Source organism: Canis lupus, chromosome 11 (genome assembly GCF_011100685.1).
Source record: "Canis lupus familiaris isolate Mischka breed German Shepherd chromosome 11, alternate assembly UU_Cfam_GSD_1.0, whole genome shotgun sequence".
Taxonomy (NCBI): Eukaryota; Metazoa; Chordata; class Mammalia; order Carnivora; family Canidae; genus Canis; species Canis lupus.
The window spans coordinates 39,320,494-39,342,431 of record NC_049232.1 but is presented as its reverse complement, the minus strand read 5'-3'; the positions used below and the strand labels follow the sequence as shown (position 1 = coordinate 39,342,431).

The 21,938-nt window shown below is 41.0% G+C and overlaps 1 protein-coding gene and 1 long non-coding RNA gene across 4 annotated transcripts in view; one reads left to right on the top strand and one right to left on the bottom strand.

The window, feature by feature from the left end:
* The window catches only part of SLC24A2 (solute carrier family 24 member 2), a 251,756-nt gene extending 236,488 nt beyond the window's left edge, over positions 1 to 15,268 (top strand). For all 3 annotated transcript variants that reach the window (XM_038552506.1, XM_038552504.1, XM_038552505.1), the window contains 2 exons: positions 1,282 to 1,448; positions 6,203 to 15,268. In XM_038552506.1, the coding sequence (XP_038408434.1) occupies positions 1,282 to 1,448; positions 6,203 to 6,452 (417 nt within the window). In that variant the 3' untranslated portion in view covers positions 6,453 to 15,268. The remainder of the gene's footprint in view (positions 1 to 1,281; positions 1,449 to 6,202) is intronic.
* On the bottom strand, positions 15,261 to 18,933 carry LOC111098062. The gene is made up of 4 exons (XR_005366807.1): positions 18,661 to 18,933; positions 16,905 to 17,005; positions 16,543 to 16,798; positions 15,261 to 15,361 (listed from the first exon to the last, which is right to left on the bottom strand). It is a non-coding gene; the product is annotated as an uncharacterized LOC111098062 (long non-coding RNA).
* Positions 18,934 to 21,938: the final 3,005 nt, after the last annotated feature.

Sequence of the window (21,938 nt, the reverse complement as noted above, 5' to 3'; positions counted from 1 at the left end):
TAGATAACTGTCCAAAATAGACTTTATCAGTGTTAAAAGGCAATGACTGAAATAAAACATAATAATGGTCCCCCTTTGCTTTTCAGTAACCTTGTACTATTTGCAAAGGGCTTTTCCACAAATGTTCTTTTTTACTCCTCCCAATCACTTGTAAGATAGGTATTATCATTCCCCCTTTAAGGATAAGAAAGCAAGGATCAAAGACATTACATAACTGGTTAACTTAACAATAGGTCAAATTCTTTTTTTTTTTTTAAGATTTTATGTATTTATTCATGAGAGAGAGAGAGAGAGGCAGAGACACAGGCAGAGAGAGAGGCAGGCTCCATGCAGGGAGCCTGATGTGGGACTTGATCCTGGGATTCCAGTATCATGCCCTAGGCCAAAGGCAGGCACTCAACCACTGAGCCACCCAGGCAAACAATAGGTCAAATTCTTAACAAATGCCAGAGCCAGCCTTGGACTTGTGATTTCCTAACTGATGGTTTCTCCGTAACTGCCTTGCTGATTTACAGTCATATATTACCAAACCCCAAAACACCCCAAATCAAGTTTCCTATGGAATGGTAGTCTAGAAGTGTTTAAGTGGGCTACAGACACTAGGAGATGTCTGAGAAAAAATGGGAACACTGGGTGTTAGTCCTTAACCTTCAGTTGTTAATCCAAAGGCAAATGTGCTACAGGATTTAGTACCATTGCCAGGCACTGGCCTCTGGAGCCAATGGCCAGTTGACTTTTAGAACTCCCTTCTGCCTCCTGTCTCAGTCTTACCAGACATCATATAGAGACTGCATTCAAGCCCTCTATAGCTCTTTCCTGAGATTATCTGTTTAATTCTCATGTGAACAGTCCTGATCTTTTGGGTCTGAATATGATTAACGTAGGAACTCCTCTATGGCAGTGATTGTGGCTTACTCTTTATCATCTCACCCCTCCACATACTGCAGATAGGAACTCATTAAAAGGGAGTACCAAGTGGTACATGGTACTTTTGGGTGGTACATTTGGTTAAGCATCTGACTCTTGGTTTTGGCTCAGGTCATGGTCTCAGGGCCCTGATCTCAGGGTCATGAGATCAAGCCCCATGTTGGGCCCCATGCTCAGCAGAGAGTCAGCTTGTGAGTCTCTCTCCCACTCCCTGCCCCTTCTGCTTTTGCATGCTCTCTCTCTCAAATAGATAAATAAATATTTTTTTAAAAAAAGGATTTGCATGGTAATGTTTGTAGGTTTGTTGGTTTTGTGACTACAAACACTCATGTGTGTACCTGTTACTACTTTTAGGTTGGAGAGACAATTGGCATTAGTGAAGAGATTATGGGTCTGACCATCTTGGCTGCTGGGACCTCCATCCCTGATCTTATTACCAGTGTCATAGTGGCCCGGAAGGGACTTGGGGACATGGCTGTGTCCAGCTCTGTTGGAAGCAACATCTTTGACATCACTGTAGGGTGAGTAGAAACAGTCTTGTGAAGGTGCACACACCAGCTCTAATACTGTCTTTGTCTTCTGAGAAGCTGTGAAGACATGACCAGGATCTCTGAGCTCAAAATTAACCAATACCAATAGAAAGTAAACACAGGAAGTACTATTCAATTTCATGAACTCCATTTTTCATTTTCAGAGGACTTAATGAAGAATAAGTTATTCCCAGTTAGGCAGAAACAACATGCCTGCATATGGAGTGGATATTGTAGGAAATACTTTAAGAATTTTGCTTATATAATGGCATTGGCTAGAAGTTAAGAATATTTAGTATTCAGGTATGATGGAGATGCTGTAGACTTTTACTGTATTTTTTCCATATTCTTATTCTAATTAAAGTCCCTACCAGCCTCGGGTGAGATTTTGGATCATAAAACAGATTGGAACAAACATAGGCCCAGCAAAAATATCCCATCTCCTTCCTTGGAAATTGCTGGCAGGTTTGGCATTATCATGTATGTATGCTGGTAAAGATATTCTAGGTTTTTTGAAAGCCAGAAGATAAGATCTATTCTTACAATTGAGCAAACTGGAGTTCTCAATATGAATAATCTCTAAAGTGGATCAGACTGGGGTGGGATGCTATTACTTCTGTCATTTCATTTAACGTGTCAGAAGTAAAAGTAGTCTGCTAAATAACCCTGAATGAGAACCCCTGAGAAAGTAAGACATGAGATGTTATGCTTGTGTTCCCAGAGCTGAGCTCTTGACACTTAAATTTAGAAACTAAGATGGATCTACTTTCTCATTGAACATCTTGAATATTATTCTCTCTTGTACCTTGGTGTTACCTATGTTTCTTCATTCAGTGTCTCCTTTGTGTATTAGATGTACATTTTTATCCATTTAGGCCATACAGTAATCCTATGGCTTAAGTATTTTTTTTAAGATTTTATTTATTTATTCATGAGAGACACACAGAAAGAGGCAGAGATATAAGCAAAGGGAGAAACAGGCTTCGCACAGGAAGCCTGATGTGGGACTCAATCCCAGAACCCTGGGATCATGACCTGAGCCAAAGGCAGACACTCAACCACTGAGCCACCCAGGTGCCCCATGACTAAGTATTATGATCCCCATTTTTCAGATAAGGAAACTGAAGGGCACAGAGTTCACAAAACTAGTAAGAGATGGCTGGGATTTGGACAGAGTCTGTGCTTTCCACGACAACACCCTCCACACAAACCCTGCCCTGAGCTCCCACCATCTTAACCACCTTTGAATTCTAAAGATTCCCTCTCCAGCCATATTTCCTTCCTTCTCAGGCCCCTCTCACTCAAGATTCCTCCCTGCTTGTCTTTCTGGAAAATTCCCCATTTACCCTCCCAAAGTCAAATCCCAGCTTCCCTGATTCCCTTGGGCCTGACTAGGGGTTCTTGCTCCTGTAGACTCTCTACAGATGGTGTTCTTGTCATGGTCATGCTTATCAGTCTGCCCACTAGACTGTAAACTACTCAAGAGCAACAGCTCCCCAAAGCCTAAAACAATGTCTAATGCATGGTGGCACCTTGACAAATGTTTGTAGACTGAATGAATGAATATATGAATGAATGCCTTAAAAGATGCCTGTTTCAAAGGAAGGGTATCTCTAGTAGAAACTGTTTTCTCAGTTGCACTGCTTACACATTTAGAGTAGTTTTCTTGGTCAGTCTCTTGTAAAAAAAGGAAAACAAAATGTGCTATGGTATAAAGAGAGAAAATCCTACAAGTTAGGAAGAATTATAAGACCTCTTTGTCAAAAAAAGACCTCTTTGTCCTGTTTTTTAAAAATAAATATCCTAGGGAATTACAAGATGCTTTTTCGTTCACTGTTCTTAAATTGCATATATAGGAACAGGTTAAATGAAAGTTTAAAGAAAAATAACCCCTAACCCTACCACTCAAAAACAACATTTAATTTTTGTATGTTGTCTTCCAAATACCTTTCGGAGGTCTTTTGTTTTTCCACTTTAAAGCCATTTTTATGTGTGGCTCAAAATAGGCATCTATTAGTAAAGTAGTAAATCAACTATTTTTCTAAGTTCCTTTATAACTCTCATAATTAACATTTTATCACTTCAAAATATTTCATCCCATTGCTTTTCAGTTTAGCCATTATTTTTTATATTTTTCCAATTTTCTGCTATTATGGGGGTTTTGATGAAGACCTTTTTTTTTTAATTTTTATTTATTTATGATAGTCACAGAGAGAAAGAGAGAGGCAGAGACATAGGCAGAGGGAGAAGCAGGCTCCATGCACCAGGAGCCCGATGTGGGATTCGATCCCGGGTCTCCAGGATCGCGCCCTGGGCCAAAGGCAGGCGCCAAACCGCAGCGCCACCCAGGGATCTCCCGATGAAGACCTTAATGCAGAAAACCTCCACTTTTAATTATTTTTTTAGGGTAAATTCCTTCAAGAAATGTTAATGAATTAGAAGCTATAAGCATTTTAATGGCTACTGATGTATATTTTTCAAAAAGGTCTTTCTCAAGAGTTTATGCCAATTGACGAACTTGTTAGAAATATATTGAGTATAAAAGATATTTCATTGTCTCGTTGGCATTCTCTTTTTGTTGATAATATTAATACATACTCAGGTAAAAGATTTTAGACATATAAAGCATAAATAAAAATGAATGATAATCTACCGTCCTGTTTTAGTTCATATATAGTTTACATTATTGAAATTACATTGCTATTTTTACATGTATCCTTCATTTTAACTGTAGAATTATATCATGAGTATTTGCCTATATTATTATAAGCTTATGATTTTTAATGGCTACATAACATTACCTCAACTTCAAAGTTTGCTACTTAACTAGATTTTTATTATTAGAGATTAAGGTATACCCAATTTTTCACTACTCAAAGTAACACTGAAATGATCATTTTTCTGAATAAAGTTACATTTGCAAGTATTATATGTATATATAAATATATATTTTATATATATATATAATATATATATCAATTATTTATTTATTTTAGAGAGAGAGCAAGTGAGTATGAGCAGGGAAGGGGTGGGGTGGGGGGAATTCCCAGCAGACTCCACACACACAGCAGAGCCCAACCTGAGGATCGATCTCATGATCCCGAGATCATAACCCCAGTTGAAATCAAGAGCTGGATGCTTATTCAGCTATGCCACCCAGACACCCCAACATTTCAAATACTTCTATGCTTGATCCCTGAAAAATAGAATTGATAAATCAAAAGGCACCAAAAAAAAAGTAATTTTTCCTACAAAGAGTTTTTCCTTATTTGTAGTGCCATCCAGCACAACTTCATATAGCAAACTTCATATAGCACAACCTCATACCTGTATTGGTTACCAAGCAGTTGCATCAATCACTTCAGTTTGGCACAGGTCAAATACGTAACCAGATGGGGCCTGCATGTGCCAGGTCCTGGATATTCAAAGATGTAGAACTCAGGAGCTCTTCCTTCACATGCTCCCTCTGGCAGAGGAGACCAGCTATGTAAACTCACTACCCCTTTCACCTCATTATTTCTCTCAAGCTATTTGCTTTTCTTTGGAGAGCTTTGTGCTTCAAAAGAGCACCTCTTCTTCCCCACCCCTGAGGTCAGGCCAAAACTGAATCTCCCCTAGCCAAAGGCTAAGACTCTGCAGAAGCCGCATCCAGCTGGGTGGCTGGATCTATGTTTCCCCAGCCAATGTTCCATCATTAGGCTCGATGGGTAGGACTGCATCTCACCCAGCCCCTTGGAGGTGCATGGGCCATGTGAGTCATGTGTTTCCAGCTGCTCAGAGTCCTAACTCACCCCCAGGATGCAGCTAACGGTTAGCTTTTCTGATATCTTCCATTGTTGCCACTCTGGATAGAAAAAAAAAAGATGTTACCAGATTTTTAAAAAGTCAAATACAAAGGGAAGGGACAGGTATAAAAATACATAGTAAAGTTTTTTAAATCACATTACAAATGTAAGACCCTGTCTTCCTCAAATTTTTCAGGAAGCCCAATTGTTAGTCAAAAGATTATCCCATCTTTTCCAAAATAAATCTCAAACAGCTATATGGTACCAGGTATCATTTATCATCTCTGGCCAGTAGATTGTGCATTAAATTATGGCTATTCTCCATCTCCATTCCTAAAAATAATGTTGCCATTTTCACCACTGATTTCTATGCCTTTTCTCCATTTGTCTGCTCCTTCTCCTGCCCTGAACAAATTGTCCAGTTCACCTTTTTAGGGCTGGGTGCCACATTTGAATTCAACTTGGAAAGCACACAATAATTTCAAATCACAATCAGAAATCACCCCACAATGATCATATCAGTCTTTTCAGGAACCAGGGTGGCTCAGTTGGATAAGCGTCTGACTCTTGGTTTCGGCTCAGGTCACGATCTCAGGGTCATTGGATCAAGCCCAGCAGTGGGCTCCATGCTCACTGCGTAGTCTACTTAAGACTCTCTCTCCCTCTCTTTCTCTCTCTCTCAAATAAATAAATGAATGAACTCAAATCACCTGCAGTGGTCCCAGCTTTGATCTTACTCAACCATAGAACAAATTCTCTCTTTTCCCTAATTGAGTCAGGAAATAGATAAAAGTTTTTGAAGTTCACCTGACTTCCTTTTGTGATTTCCTGAGCCGACCACGCATGAGTCATAACAAACTTAACCAGACACCCTCCTCAGATTATAGATTCCAAGAAGCTGATGCTATGCCATATGCCTCCTCCAACATGTCTGACTGCTCCCCCATCTATCCTTCACAGGCTCCCACTGCCCTGGCTCCTATACACCATCATTCACAGATTCCAACCAGTGGCTGTCAGCAGCAATGGCCTCTTCTGTGCCATCGTCCTCCTCTTCATCATGCTGCTCTTCGTCATCCTCTCCATTGCCCTCTGCAAATGGCGGATGAACAAAGTGCTGGGCTTCATCATGTTCGGCCTCTACTTTGTGTTCCTGGTGGTCAGTGTCCTCCTAGAAGACAGAATTCTTGTGTGCCCTGTCTCCATCTAATAGGAAAAGCCATATCTTGAACTAACAGCATGGATGGTCCCTCCCCGCCCTGGGTTCTAGGCTCCTTGGCCTCTCCAAAAGAGGCTGCTGACACACAGCCATGGACATTTCAAAGTGTCCCTCCTTGGCGGATTTGAGGATGGATGGATTTGCACTGGGCCCACTCATTTCACAAGCTGCTGCCAACCTTGCCTACTGAAACAGCTTCATGCAAGAGACCATGCAAGAGCCGTTCATTTGGGGCTTCTCTCCATTCACCACTGACAGGTACTCCTCGCTGGTCGGAGGTACATTCATTGTAATGATGCAAACAATGACAAAGGCTCTCTCTATATATACATACAAAATATACAAATTATAAATAGATGCACATGAACACACCCCTGCCTGTTCCTGTATTATACCTCTCCTTTCATATCTATAGAGTAATACATACCTGTATACAAAAACAAAGAAAAATTTTATATATATATATAAAATCAACACACACACATATATATAAATACAAATGCATCTTTTCAGGGATAGCTCTAGTATATTTATAGCACCTATTTGAAGAGGGGCATCACCTCCAGTCTGAGCTTTAACTCTTAAGTGCAAGAGGTAAACTAATAGAATCATTGCAGTGACCTTCAGCCTACTTTGGACTTATCAGGATCCTGCCTGGTAAGGTGGTTATCTTAGAGAGATATGTTGCAGGAGGGAGGGCTTGGTGGAGAGGGTCTGTAGGGACTCTGAGCTGAGACCTCCAAAACATTCCCACCAGCCAAACAGTGAAGACTATCTGCCCATCCTCACCAGGGCACACTGGCCAAAACCCATGCAGTTACTTGGAACAGACAGAGGTAAAACCCAGACTGTGTGGATATTGCTTTGAGGGCAGGAGAGAGGTGACCAGGGTTTGGGTTTTTTGAAGTTTTTTTTATATATTGCCCCAGCATGCAAGTAGAAAAATATAACTGCACACCAGATTAGTGCTCTTCTAGGACAATGAGACTATATAAACTGAACCTATATTGTCCTAATGCATGTCCCATTATCATCCAAAAAGGTGGGGGGCAAGTCTAACTGTGATTGTCTTTTAGGCATGTTTTGATGCTAAGGGCTGACATATAATCAAAATGCCTGCCAAGGGAGCCTGTGGTATGTAACAAGAAATATCATCCAGTAGAGGGGCTCAGTGGAACTTGCCACCTAATGAGAACATAAGGGCATAGTTCTTTAAAGCACCTTCCAATGTGGTTCATAAAGGGCTTCAGTGTCTAAAGAAATCATTATTCCTCCAATAGAACTAAACTGATTCTGATCAATACTGCTTGGGTTGAGGCAGCTTAGAGATGTTTGGAAAGGCATCTATATACTCAGCGCACCCGGGAAGGCTTCTGATTCCAATGTCTAGTGGTGCCAGGACCAGGATTTGGCTAAAGCCCATGCAAAATCTGTGTCTCTCCTTCCATCGGGACCCCAAAGAGGACTCTTCTGAGTCTACTGAAAAACCTCTTCACACCTGGCCTCCAGCCAGTCTTTCCAAGGTTTTGATCTCCTGATTTTGCTCAGCATTCTTGTGACATTTTCATTTCATTCCTTCTCCCAAATTCTGTTTGACGTCTTGTAGGACTTCCCAGATCTATGTCAATAGAAATTAAAACCATCAGGGGGAACAAAAGGCGAACTAAATTGATGAAAAAATAGTTTCTCCTCTCCCCAAGTCATGCTTTCCTTACAGTCAGTTGAAAAAGTAAATAGAGGATGGCCCACGATCCTGTATCCATCTTCCATCTAAGTCAGCACACACCACATATGGGGGACAATACGGTGTGTGTTCTCATATCCAGTCTATCATGTCCCTAACGCCTGCTGTGATTCTGTTGTGGGCACATACCTCCTAACATAGGGAGACAGGGTGCACAAGTGACAATTAAATAGAGGGGAAGGGAGACCTGACAGCCCCAGCTCGAGCTCAGTGGTCCTTCCACATAACCTCAGCTCACTCCACAAAGCATGGCAGTAGCAGGCAGTGCCCATCACAGCTCTTCACCCACAAGCAGAAGGCACAGGAAATCAAGATGCGGCCACACAGGAGGCGAGCCCTCCAGTCTCTCCAACTCGGCCAAGTCGGGTTTTCAGTTGTGTGAGAAAAGCCCACGTCAAGGGCAGGATGTGTTGAGGCAAGAACACACATCTGTGCTACTTCTTTAGAGCCAAAGAGAATGCAAGTGAATTTCTTGCTGAAACCTCTGGCTGTTTTCCCTGCGCATTACTTAAAGGGGAGCAAACTGGGTTATTGCGTGAATATTATTGGTGGGTCTGCTGTTTGAATAGGTGACTGTCACCCCACTATAGATATATGAAACCAGAAAGGATGAGGGAGGCCCACTGCACCTCTGTTCTTGTTGCAGCACTTGCTTATGCTCCCCTGTCTCATTCTTTCCCCATCACTCCCAGCTCACAGTGAAGACCCATCCAAGCAGCCACAGAGCATTTTACTTGCCTTGGGAGCTCCACTCCATAGGAAGTATTGTGGTTATTAATGAGAAGCTGTACTTGAGGAGACAGGCCGTCAGAGTCCATCCCCACCCCGGGGTGTGCTCCGAGCACGAGGTACAGAGCAGTATTCCCCGGCTGCCTGTTATGCAGTTGCCTTCCCCTGCCACGGCTTGCCCAGTATGTGTCTGGGAGGGGATGTGTTGGGCTAGGGGGAGTCCAGAGAGCAGTGTGTGGAATGCAACAGTGGACCTTGAAAAGCATTCAAATCACTAACATAATTTATAAGAAAGAACTTTCCTGAGCAGCATCATCTCTAACACTTCCCCTGCATGCCCGTGTACATGCATAGATACCTGTAGATCTTTATACCAGATTTCTAGGTACACACACACTTACAGCATCACCCTTGACCCAGTCACCTTCAGGATTCAAAAGCAGGGCACATCAAATTTGTCATAATGAAGGAAAAGAAAAGTCACCCACACTGACAACTGAAGGGACCTCGTAGGTTTTTTTCTGTACATGTGTACATACAGGCCTACACATACGCCCCCACGCCATATACCTTCCCACTCCAAGAGTCGAGCTACAGCCTATGGAAATGGCCAGCCATAGCCCTAATGCTGACATACAAGCAAAGAATACACAGCAGAAAAACTTAGACTGTAGATATTCTCTGCTTTCTTGTAGCAGGGCATATAAAGGAATATCAAAAATTCTAGAACCACCTTCTTATTTCTCAATCTAAAATAAACAAGCCGTGCCCAAGTGGTTCCATGCAGTCACAGCAAACCAAGCAGGTCTTGCTTGCTGTCACCTTGCCTGCTGTCGCTCAAGGCAGCCTCCGCACAAGAGAGCGACCTGGCCCAAACCAAGAATGCCTAAATAGAACCTTCTAAGCTGCATCTGGAAATGCCCGTGCTGGGTCCAGCCACCTTCTGAACCTGACTAGTTCCTGCAGAATTGAAGTTGGAGCTGAGATGCGTCTATGCAGTCCTCCAGGACCTAAGCCGAGCCCAACAGGGGCAGAGCAGGAAGATGCTGTATATGTGCACAGACTAGAGGGCAGGCCTATTCATCAGTTCAGCAGATGTAACCGAATATCCTAGAGACTTGCCCAGAAGATTATCAAAAGAGGCAGGCACGGATTCATATTCAGGGAAAAATGCTTTGTCAGGCTTCTAACAGGTGCCACCTGACAGGGGCCAGTATAATTTATTTTCTAGGAAAGACATGAATCAGGTGGTTTGGAGGCCTTTCAGCAAAACACAGCTGCCTTGCTGATGAGACATTTGATAATATTAATGTACATCCCTTCCTGGGCAAGGAGAAAGTTGGCAAACTCCCCACCAATGCTCACAGCTTTTAAATTCCTCCATAACAGGAAGATGGGAGATGAGCCATAAAGGGAGCCCCCTCCTTTCCTGGCCACCTTAGCAGAAAACTGACCAAGCAAATGGCAAAAGTTAGAGCTGCTGGCCAGAGACAAGGTTGGAGAAGAAGCGACGTCTGTTCGATGCTCTGCTGAGATCGCCGGGTCGGAATAAGGGACAGGAGTCTGATGACCTATCTGAATACAAGCATTTTGCAAAACTTCAATATGCCTTCTTCCCTGCCCCTGCCAACACACACACACAGATGATGAGGATGCCATGCTTCCTCGCACAGGACAGATTGGTACTACAGTAATTAAGTGGCCATATTAGAAGTGGCAGCTCAATTCCAGAAGAAATAAAGGGAAACCGTCCTCAGGGTGATTTCTGGGGAAATCATCTAACTCCTGAAGGCTTGACATAGAAGCTTAATGCTCATTCTTGCTAAGCCAGATCTCACATAACCACGTGGCTTAGTATTTTTAAAAGCCACATCCTCCGCAATATTGTCTTTAAGTAGTAAGGGCTTGGCCATTAAAAGAGAATTAGTGGGGGGGAAAATGAAGCATAAGGAAAAGGAAGAAAAAAAATTTATTCACTTTGAGTCCCAAGAAACCAAGTGTCACATTGATACATATCCCCATGTAGTTTAAAACAATGACAAATTTCAGGCTTTTCCAACCAATTATAAGAACCTGCATAGGGTCCCAGATAAAAATATCTTCCCCTCTCTAGAAGGCTTTGGGAAGGAAAGGTAATGTGCCCCCAGCCCACTACTTCAGCTTAGCTCCTCCCTGTCTCTTGGCATATCTTTGTTCATCTCACAGCTTCATATTCTTTGAACTATGTAGCAAACGAGAAAAGCAATAAAGGACACGCGCACCACTCCATTTCTTATGGTTACAACATCACAACGTTGTTGTTGTTGTTGTTGTTGTTGTTGTTGTTGTTGTTGTTTCACTTCACTGGGAGCTTTGAAACTGCTCAGGTTACGGCCTATGACCGGCCTCTGACCGCCAGGAGAACGTAGGCATCTGTAGAAAGCAGAGGAGCGCTCATGTTCAGGATGGAAAGTAGCACATCTTTCCACCCAGACACCCGCCTCCAAACACTGTCTGCGCTGCCACTTTCCAGGCTTTCCGCACCCCTGGGGGACCAGCCTTGCTCAGAACCACTTGCATTCCACAGTGGTCTTTCATCTGTCTGGCGAAAGTTTCCTTTAAAAACAGCAAGAGAGAGCTAAAAATGATAAGTGGATCCACAAGTCGGCCAGTTCTTTTAGAGACAAAAATGACCTTGTAATTACTGCTGGAGAGAAAACTCTGTTCAAATTAGTTGTAGAAGGGGCACTGCATGGATCCCCAAATTATGCCAGAGCACTTTCACTAGATGATTGATTGCTAGACTGGAAAACCTGAAAGAATTAAAAACAAAAAAAAAAAACAAAAAAACAAAAACAGATGAATACCCAAGTCTGAAAGGGTGCCATAGAATTTGTGTTGAGTTTGCCAAAGGTTTAATTCTGTTGAGACAGGTCGTCCAACCTATCACCCTAATCAAAAGGACAGTTCTTTTGTAGGTGAGGGGTCCTGGCATAGGGGTTCCTGATGGAACCAGGTTTCATCAAGTATTAACAACCAGCAGGTTTACCCTAGCCCAACAAGTTGGTGACTTCACCTGTGTCTTTTTGGGGGATGGAAAAGAACTGGGTCTGGGCACTCTTCACTATGTGCCTCTCACATCATTGGGAGTCCCCACTATGTGACCCTTTATCTGTTTTCATCAAAAGTATCTTTAGAGCTTTATTTCAGAGTCCTTTTTTCCTAACCCTCTTAATTCTTCCAGTTCTTCTCTACTCAGCGTTTTTACCTGCTTTATGTTACTCCTAAATTATAGAACCCTATGACTCATCATGACACAGGTCAGTCTGAACAGGGCTGAATTACAGTCTCAAACCTATTGCTTTGCTCCCTTTTGCTGAACTTCTCTGTTGCTCTTACTTTTACAAAGTCACACTACATTGCTAATTCACATTCATCTTCTGTACCCTATCACTTCTGATCTCTTCTCCGAGACATTTAGCTAAAGCGGGTGCACCTCTCGGCCTGCCCCAGTGCATTTGATTCACCATTTTGCCTACTATGAGCCACTCTCCACTTGGCCTCTTTGAGTCTCCATCTGTTTATTTCTAGGGCCGCTTCCAGTTTTCAAGTCCAGGTTGGACTCAGAGCTTTCTCCCTTTCCAGATTCTGCTTGCTCTTGGCCAGTCTACTGAGCATTTGTCCACCACTTCATTAATGTGAATATTCAAAAACACTGGGCCCCTCCTCCCAAAAATTTCTGTTTCATGTCTTTGGCAGTTTCTCAGGGGGAAAAAATCCCTCCTGATTGCTACTGCAATGTGAACAGAGTTCACATTCATAAAAGAGTAGAGTCACAGAAATACCTTTAGAGTTTAGAGCACCAGTAGGCCTTGGTGCAACAGCACTAACAGGCGTTTATCCAGGGGTGAAAAGTTTGAACACAGGGTGTGGCATAATCATGAGGCCTGGTGAAGTCAAGTTCATGGGCTTCATTTTTACTGTCATAATTCCACGCTCACAAAGAACTCAGAGTGGGGGAGACACCACTGGAGATCATTCAGAAACTCTACTTGCTTTGATATACCAAAAGGAATTCATGCTTTCACTTACATAGGAAATAGGGGAAATGTTGGTCCTCCTCTTATCACCCAGTATTGTAGTGTATTTCCTTCCTTGGGTACTAGGTTGGATAGGAATTGTGTGGCTGTAGATTGGGTCCTGGCCCAGGAAAGTGGGCTACAGTTCAGCAAAAGCACAGGAATTTGGTTCTGCATTCTCACGTATTGGGCTGCATGTTCCTTTATAATGGATCCGTAAGTAACAAAGGCCTTGGGACTGACAGTTCTCTTAAACAGTGAATTACCTGAAAGAGAATGCTAATTTTTAAAATCATGTCACACACACACACACACACACAAAGGAATGAGTTAAGTCTGAATCCCTGAATTAAATAATTTTAAGGATCAAATTACATGCATGCAGTATGGATAGATAATTCCTTGCCATTTAATTAAATGATTCTCCAATTCTTCTCATCAGGATAAAACTGAAGGACAATGGATGCCTTTTGGGTTTTTAATTTTTTAATATTGCACTTTATAGTACTTCATAAGAGACAATTGTCTTAATTAAAGCCATAAAATACCAATAATACATATATTCAGGGCTTCTGAATATAGTCAATCAATAAGCAGTCATGAGTCATTCCTGTTTTGTATTGTTTATTGTAAATTGGAGTTTATCTGTTCTGTTTTTTATTGCATACAATTATTGTTCTAGACAATCCTAACCTGATAAACTTTAAATGTGTACTTTAATAAAACTCTGCAAATGAAAGAAATTATTCATTTCACAAAAGCATTCTTCATCTTCAAAGTAGCTTGTGACATAGTTTCTTGAAACAGCAAGTTCTGATACTATATTGAAAGTCTAAATTATAGATCTACTATTTTTCAGGAATCCATTTGTTATGTAAAGCAAGGTTCACCTATACAGAGAGTGAAATGGATAATTAGGTAAATACATACCTGGGAAACATAAGGTTTGTTTGAGTTTTTATATATATAAATGTGGGATGGGCCTAAGAAGTTCCCTTATAAAAATGGCAAACATAGATATACAATTTGTCAATAATTTCCTGTGCTGAAATATAAACCTTCCTTGGGAGGACACGGCAAATAACAGACATCATAACGCATTTCCTTTCTGCTAAAATACACATGTTCTGACCAGTGTGGTAGACTACTTACCTATACACAGACGTCCCCACAACTAGAAACTTTAATATTTCCATTTATCATAATTTTCTATGTAATTTGAGGGAAAGCTAAAAGAATAACCAAAAAGCACTTAAGAGCCTAGAAATATTCACCACAACTGGACCTCTAAATTCTCAACATGGAGTAAACATGGTTATTAAATTGAACGACCCCACCAATTTGATGCTTAAATGGCCATTTACCCTAAGTCAGAGTGTCTAGGCCCAGAGCCAGTGACGTTCTTGTTGGGGACTGTTTTGTGGTCCGAAGAGTTTCTCCAAAGGGCAGAGACTCTATCCAGAAGAGGGAGCCTCTGTTGACATACAGCCCTGCTGAACTCTGCACATAAAGTCCATATTTGTGCCCTGCACCTATCTCAAGTGTGTCTTCTGCTCGAGTCTGAGAAAGTTCGAGAAGCAAGAGCTTTTATCTCCAAACAATCTGCAGTCTCATGGAGCCATCAAAAATTGGAGTAGCAAAGCTACCTTCCTGGATTAATTAAGTTGCCACTAGCACTAGAGGAAAGATAAATTATACTTTTGTTCTTTGCATATTGGTAAAACAGAGAAAATGTGGTCACCACTGACCCCAACAAAGACTTTTGCCCTAGAACACATAAACTCTTTTTTGGAGAGATTATATTAACAATATCAGAATGCCATTTTTGTAAAGGATCTTTTTAGGGATAGATGTCATCTCGCTCTTCCTTTGTTTGCCTCCATTTTAAAGAAGCATTTTAACCCTTCTCTTTACCCCCAGCAAGACTCCAGCTGATGCACTTCTGAATTATTTTTGTCATTTTCTGTGTGTTTTGTTTATTACGTGCAATTTTCACTGGATGACAGATGTATGGAGATTTCGCGTCAGTTTATTCTCTGTGAATATGTCTGTACATAGACGGAAAGCTATATTTATTTGTACATAGGCTGTTTGCAGTAATGTGTTCTGTCACATGGACTCCACTTGACAAAGGGCGTTTCCTCACTGTGTTCCTGTTATGCTTTCCACACCTTTGTGCTTCTCCTGCTGGTAATCAACTCATAGAATATCACTTTATGTAACTAAGTCTCCTCGGTGTGAAAAATAATAGTAATAAAATTACTGACTCAAAAAACCCCACATTGTTTTGTTTTTTGGAATAATCCTTACCTTCAGCTAATCAGGACCCTCAGGATATCAAGCAATAGATACACAGTCACAGAAGTTTCCTTGCACAGATTCAAAGAGACAAAAAGACAAGCAATACTTACTGTTCATTGTAACTACCACTTACTGAATGCTTCCTAATGTCATTTGAGCTTTTATTTTTGTTTAAGATTTTATGTATTTATTTGACAGAGAGAGCACATGTGCGCAAGAGCAGAGGGTGGGGGGTGCAGAGGCAGAGGTAGAAGTAGGACTCCCCCGCAACAGGGAGCCAGAAGCAGGGCTCAATTCCAGGACCCTGGGATCAGGACCTGAGTCCCTCGTGTGAGCTTTTAAATGTCTGACAGAAGGGACACCTGGGTGGCTCAGCAGTTGAGCGTCTACCTTTGACCCAGGGAGTGATCCTGGGGTCCTGGGATCAAGTCCCGAATCAAGCTCCCTGCATGGAACCCTCTTCTCCCTCTGCCTGTGTCTCTGCCTCTCTCTCTCTCTGTGTCTCTCATGAATAAATTAAAAAAAAAAAAAAAGTCTGACAGAACCTCATACATTGAAAGAACTATACTAATAATAGTATTTCATTAATTAAATACATGGAAATTGTACATTTAAAGGCCTAATGTTCCCTGAGCCTTTAAGTTCAATTGAGAAGTCTTGTTATGAATATTTTATGTAAAAATAAGAATTCATAGTCACTTTTTATTACATTCAATTAACTCATAAGTTTAAAAGATTAAATTCTAAAAAGTTAACCTCACTCATGAATTAAATTCCCTCGGGCACTTTTAAAATTTTACACAGTTAACATATCCAATACCCTAAAGTAACTCCAAAAGACTGATGGAATTACAAACCTAAAAACCAAAATCTTCCTATGCACTTCGGTGATTCTTATTAATCTGTCAAACAAATAAAATATTGTAAACCATTTAATATTTAAATTTTTATACTAAAAAATTAAAATTTTATACCATTTACATTTAAGTACTATTTGCAAACAATAAAAGTCCACAGTACCTTTAAAATTAACGTCACGAGTCTAATATAAATTATACATTTCAAATCTTAATCCGATTATCTGATATGCCAGATATATTTGAAATATCTTAACACAAACGCACGCAAAATATCCCAATGATTATAAAACTTATTCCTAAACCACACCAAAATATGAATGCTATCAATTCTATTTACTTTATGATCGCTGTATTTCAATATCATCTTGCCTACTAATGAGTGGACCTACCATCTCTGGCAGAATGAGATGACAGCCGGAGTCACAATAGCATTATTTATCATTTAGAGAGTGGAGCCCAGAACATGACCTGTGATCCCCACATACAAGATGACTCTACTGGAGCCAAGAGAAATCATGTAGCTCTCAGACTGTGAGTCAAATTCTGTTTCATGTCTGTCCGTAGAGAGCCTCTTTCCTTCTTCACCAAGCCCAAGCCTCTGGGCTGGGGTTTAATTTTGCAATCCAATGAGCCTCATTAACATTACTTTTTTTGGGGGGAGGGGGGGAAAAAAAAAAAACATTACTCTTTTTAACTTGAAATCTTCAAAGTTGTATATCCGCATTTGAACAGGTGAATTTTGGAGGCCCACCTGGGTTATAGCCAGTTTTTCTATACCTCTGGATTGTATTCAAATAATCTCTTTATTGCTTGGTTGGACTCTTCATTCCATTCATAACTTTCTTGTCTGTTCTGAACACAAATCCAAACATTTTATTAACAACTTTTTTTTAAGATTGATTTATTTATTTATTTTTATTTATGATAGACATAGAGAGAGAGAGAGAGAGAGGCAGAGACACAGGCAGAGGGAGAAGCAAGCTCCATGCCGGGAGCCCGACGCAGGACTCGATCCCAGGACCCCAGGATCGTGCCCTGGGCCAAAGGCAGGCACCAAACCACTGAGCCACCCAAGGATCCCTTTATTAACAACTCTGCATATGCACTGATACTAAATGCTCTGTATACATTTCATTTAATCCTCATAACAACTCATTGAGTTGGGTACCATTATTACTCCCATTTTACAAATAGAAATGTGAAGCCCCAAGTTGTTCAGGGACACGCCCAAGGTCACACAGCGTCAGAATATTAAACTAAATCTGAGTCCTTCCACTACCCAAATTTGAGCTCTTGAACATTACTTTTTACCTTCTTCCATGAGCTACATAATTACCCCAAGTCCTAGGACTTAGAATTATGGGCCACACAGGCCACTAGACAGGGTGAAAACACCAAAGTTGATCAAGTATTGGGCCTCCTTTGGCATTCCTAAATTTACACTTCTCCATAAAAAAGTACCAGCACACCAGCTGCAACTCACTGAGTTTGGTGTCTTCACCACAGGATTTCTCAACCTTGGCACCAGGGACATTTGGGGCTAGAAAATTATTTGTTGATGGGTGCTGTCCTACGTATTATAGGATGTGTAGCAGTATACCCTGGCTTTTTATACCCATTAGGTACAAGGTTCAACAAGCAGAAAAAAAGTCTCCAGACATTGGCAAATGTACCCTAGGGATAGAGTAGGGGTGGGGCAAAGTCACCCCTTGAGAACCACTATGGTTCTGTCAAGTAGAATTTCAGTCTACAGTGTCAAGTAGACTTCAGCCAATGGTCGCCTTTTCAGCTCTCTTGTGTTCTCTGTCTCTTTCTGTCACACACACACACACACACACACACACACCTTCTAGCCCCCACCCACAAAAGTGCAGAGGTAAAAATTCAAGCAGGAAAAGTTCATTTGGCCTCAATTTTTAAATGGCCTCCATATGAACAGAAACTACTGAAGCTAAACCTTAGGACTCCTCCTTCAGCCCATTCTACAAGTATCGGCAGTTTACCAAGTATAATCTGTGTCTAAGGGGTCTGCCTCTCTTGAGCGTCTGGGTCTCTCCTTGGGCAAAGCTTGGCCATTCTCTTGAAAGAATTTCTGCAAGCCACAACCATGGAATAGCACATCCCCAAAATCATGCTCTGAGGTGACCTCCATAATGAATATCCATTGGCATTGTCCTGATGACTGGATTTCTCCCCAGAGGGAGATTTCAAGGTCTTTTTTCTCTGTCAGCATAGTGGATGGGCTGCGGGCAAACAATCAACTTTAAGGAAAGCTTAAAATCCATGCTTCCTCTCATCTTCCTTCCTTCCAAAATGAATCCTACTTCTCAGAGACGAGGATTTAGGAACTCTTTATATGCAGTGAAAAGGCCCAAACATTTTAATGCTGCATTCAACACAGTTATGTTTACTGCCCCTGATGGTATTTTTGATCCATGTTTGAGACTGTAAATATTTTCATCACACATTAATGTCAATTTCATCAGTGCTGATTTTAGGCAACTTACATTAGGTTGATTAAAATGTGTGATCAGTTGTCCATGGAGAACAATTTCTAACCATTTTCATTTTATTGAAATTTTCATAGAGACCATGCTTTCTGTATAAATTTTAAAATAGAGGGCAGCAGCTGGGTGGCTCAGTCGGTTAAACACCCAAGTCTTGATTTCAGCTCAGGTCATGCTCTCAGATTCCTGGCATCCACGAGCCCCCGCTCATCGAGGAGTCTGCTTCAGGATTTTCTCTCTCCCTGTGCCCCTCTCCTGGGCTCACTCACTCCTCTTTCTAAAATAAATAAATAAATCTTTAAAAAATATATTAATAAAATAAAACAGGAATTCAACTCATCAACTATGTTTTGTTTTGTAACCATATCAAAAATTTTACCCACCATAGTTGCTATTGGGAATAGCTATTGGGAATGTAATCTTTAACTAGTCAACATGGAATTTCCTGGCCAATACTAGGAAATTTACTGATAGACCCCTTCCACCACCCTTTAGAGGGCAGCCTATCTAAACAATTCATTCCTTGCTAATCAATTATTTTCTTTTAATGCCCTCTGTCTTTAAAAACCTTTCTCTTGTTTAGCTGAGTTAAGCTCCCCTCTACCCGCTAGATGGGATTGTTGCCTGATCCAGGAGTTGTTCAATAAAGCCAATCTGATCCTTAAAATTACTGGATTAGGGAAGCCTGGGTGGCTTAGCAGTTGAGCATCTGCCTTTCACTCAGGGCGTGATCCCAGGGTCCCGGGATCCAGTCCCACCTCGGGCTCTCTCAGGGAGCCTGCTTCTCCCTCTGCTTGTGTCTCTACCTCTCTCTGTGTGTCTCATGAATAAATAAAACCTTTTTTAAAAATTAGAAGAATAAATAAATAAATAAATAAATAAATAAATAAATAAATAAATAAATAATAAATAAAAATAAAAATTAGAAGAATAAAAAATAAATGTACTCAACTGAATGTTGTTTTTTTAACAATCTTCTCCACTATTTGGACTGAACCCAGTTTTTATTAGTACAGTTTTACAGTTTAAATTTCACCAAGAACATTTAAGTTTGCCACCAATTTTCTTATTTGCAACTCAATAATATATTGTACTCTTTGGAGGTTATGTTGCTAAAGAAAAAAAACCATAGTAAACCATAGGTTACGTTGCTAAAAAAAAAAAAAAAAAAAAAAAACCTCTTTGGAGGTTACATTGCTAAAGAAAGAAACCAAACCACTGCATAGAAAAAAAACCATAGTTGCTAAGGAAAAAAACCTGGAATTGCTATATTTTTTCACCTTTTAGGAGGACTAATTTTTAGGTTTGTTCTCAGTAAAGATTTATAGCAGCAAAAACACATGATTTCCTAATGCACAGCAACTCTGCATGGCTTTTTCTGTTGTTGCTGTTTCTGATTGGTTTTTTCTTTTTTTTTTTTTACTACCCCCATGCGTTTATAATACCATTTTTTAAACTTGTTTCTGAATGAAATGTCAGCATAAAGTTGTGTAAGACTAAAATCATGAGAACTCTCTATTTAAACAACAACAAAACCTACTGTGGTATGAATTTGATTAATCTATAAAGTGTTAAAGGAAAATATTTCACATGAGCAATTTTATTAGGTTTTATCAAATTAGATTTGTAAGAATAAAAATAAGTTACAAAAACAAATTGCCTTTGCAACTATTTATGTTAGCAATTGGCCTACAAAACACCCATATAATTATATAATTAATGTTTGTTTTTTCTTTTTTTTTTAAGAATTAAAAAAAAAAAAGGTACTCCCTAGTCACAAATGTGGAGATACTGGGGTCCAAATGCATTGACAATTACTTAACATACAGAAGTCTTTTTTTTTTTTTTTAAGATTTTATTTATTTATTTATTCATGAGAGACACAGAGAGAGGCAGAGACACAGGCAGAGGGAGAAGCAGGCTCCTTGCAGGGAGCCCAATGACTGGATCCCGGGACTCCAGGATCACGCCCTGGGCTGAAGGGAGGCACTCAACCACTGAGCCACCCAGGCATCCCTAAACATACAGAATTCTTGATATAAAGTATGCAGTGATCAGAGTTCAGAACTGTCAAAAAGAGTGACTTTGATCTACCTTTTCCTACCTGTAGGTTACTTAATGACTCTGCATCGGCAGGCAGAGGGAGAGGGAGAAGCAGACTGCCTGTTGAGCAGGGAACCTGATGTGAGGCTCCAGACCAAGACCCTGGGATCATGACCTGAGCCAAAGGCAGATGCTTAACGGACTGAACCACCTAGGCACCCCCACTGTAGGCTTCTGGTGTCTTTCAGCTCCGTCCTTCCCATCCCATGTGACTTTGAACAAGTTCTAGAACCTCACTAAGACTGAGAAGACGTCTTCAATGGGTCCTTTATTGGGATATCTGGACACTTTCTAATCTTACAGATTACAAGAATCCTAATTGTTTGTCCAGGACTCTAATACTACACACATAGAAAGCCCATCTCTTACTGGGATGCCACAGAGCCCAGTCCCCCCACTTACCCTCACTCAGCATTGTGCCCAGGACCTGGGGATCTAGAAGCCTAGCTTGATTAGTAACAACGTACGAAGCAGGTGTCAGACTCATCTAGTACATAAGACATTCTGAGATGCACAAACCCCTCAGGGTCTCCACATCTCTTGGAGGCTTTGGGGATCTATACCTACGAGTGACACACTGAAACACTAACCTCCTGCCTGGTGGATCTTGCCTCTAGGGCCAGCTCACACATTAAACACATTCTATGTATCTCTACAGGGACAGACCTTGAATGCTGCAAACCCAGAGTTGACAAACACTTGGTGAATTATGTCACTAATGCTCCCTCACCCTCAGCAGACATCAACAACCCATCATAGCACCATTTCCTGCTACACTTCCCAGCCAGGCATTCCAGGCAGCCCCTACCCATCAGATCTGCCGGCAGGCAAGGCAAAACCGAATGGTTACATCCTAGCCCAACTAAGAAATGAGGAAAATGAGAGCTAAACAGGCAGTGCTGCTTTCCTGAGGTCACACTAGAAAGCCTCCGAACTGGATACTAAGGTCTGGTTTTTGTTTTGTGCATCGTCTTTGCTGGAGAACCGTGCTAAGAAACCTCTTGTTTAAAAGGCTTAGGTTAGGTCATTAGTTAGGTTATAGCAAGACAGTGAATGATGGCAGCTTCCAATTAGTGAGAACTGTGGAGAAAGAAAAGAAAGGTTTTGCTGCCAGGATTTGATAATAGAATTTCCAGTAAATAATAACACCACCTCAAGGACCAAAAAAAAAAAAA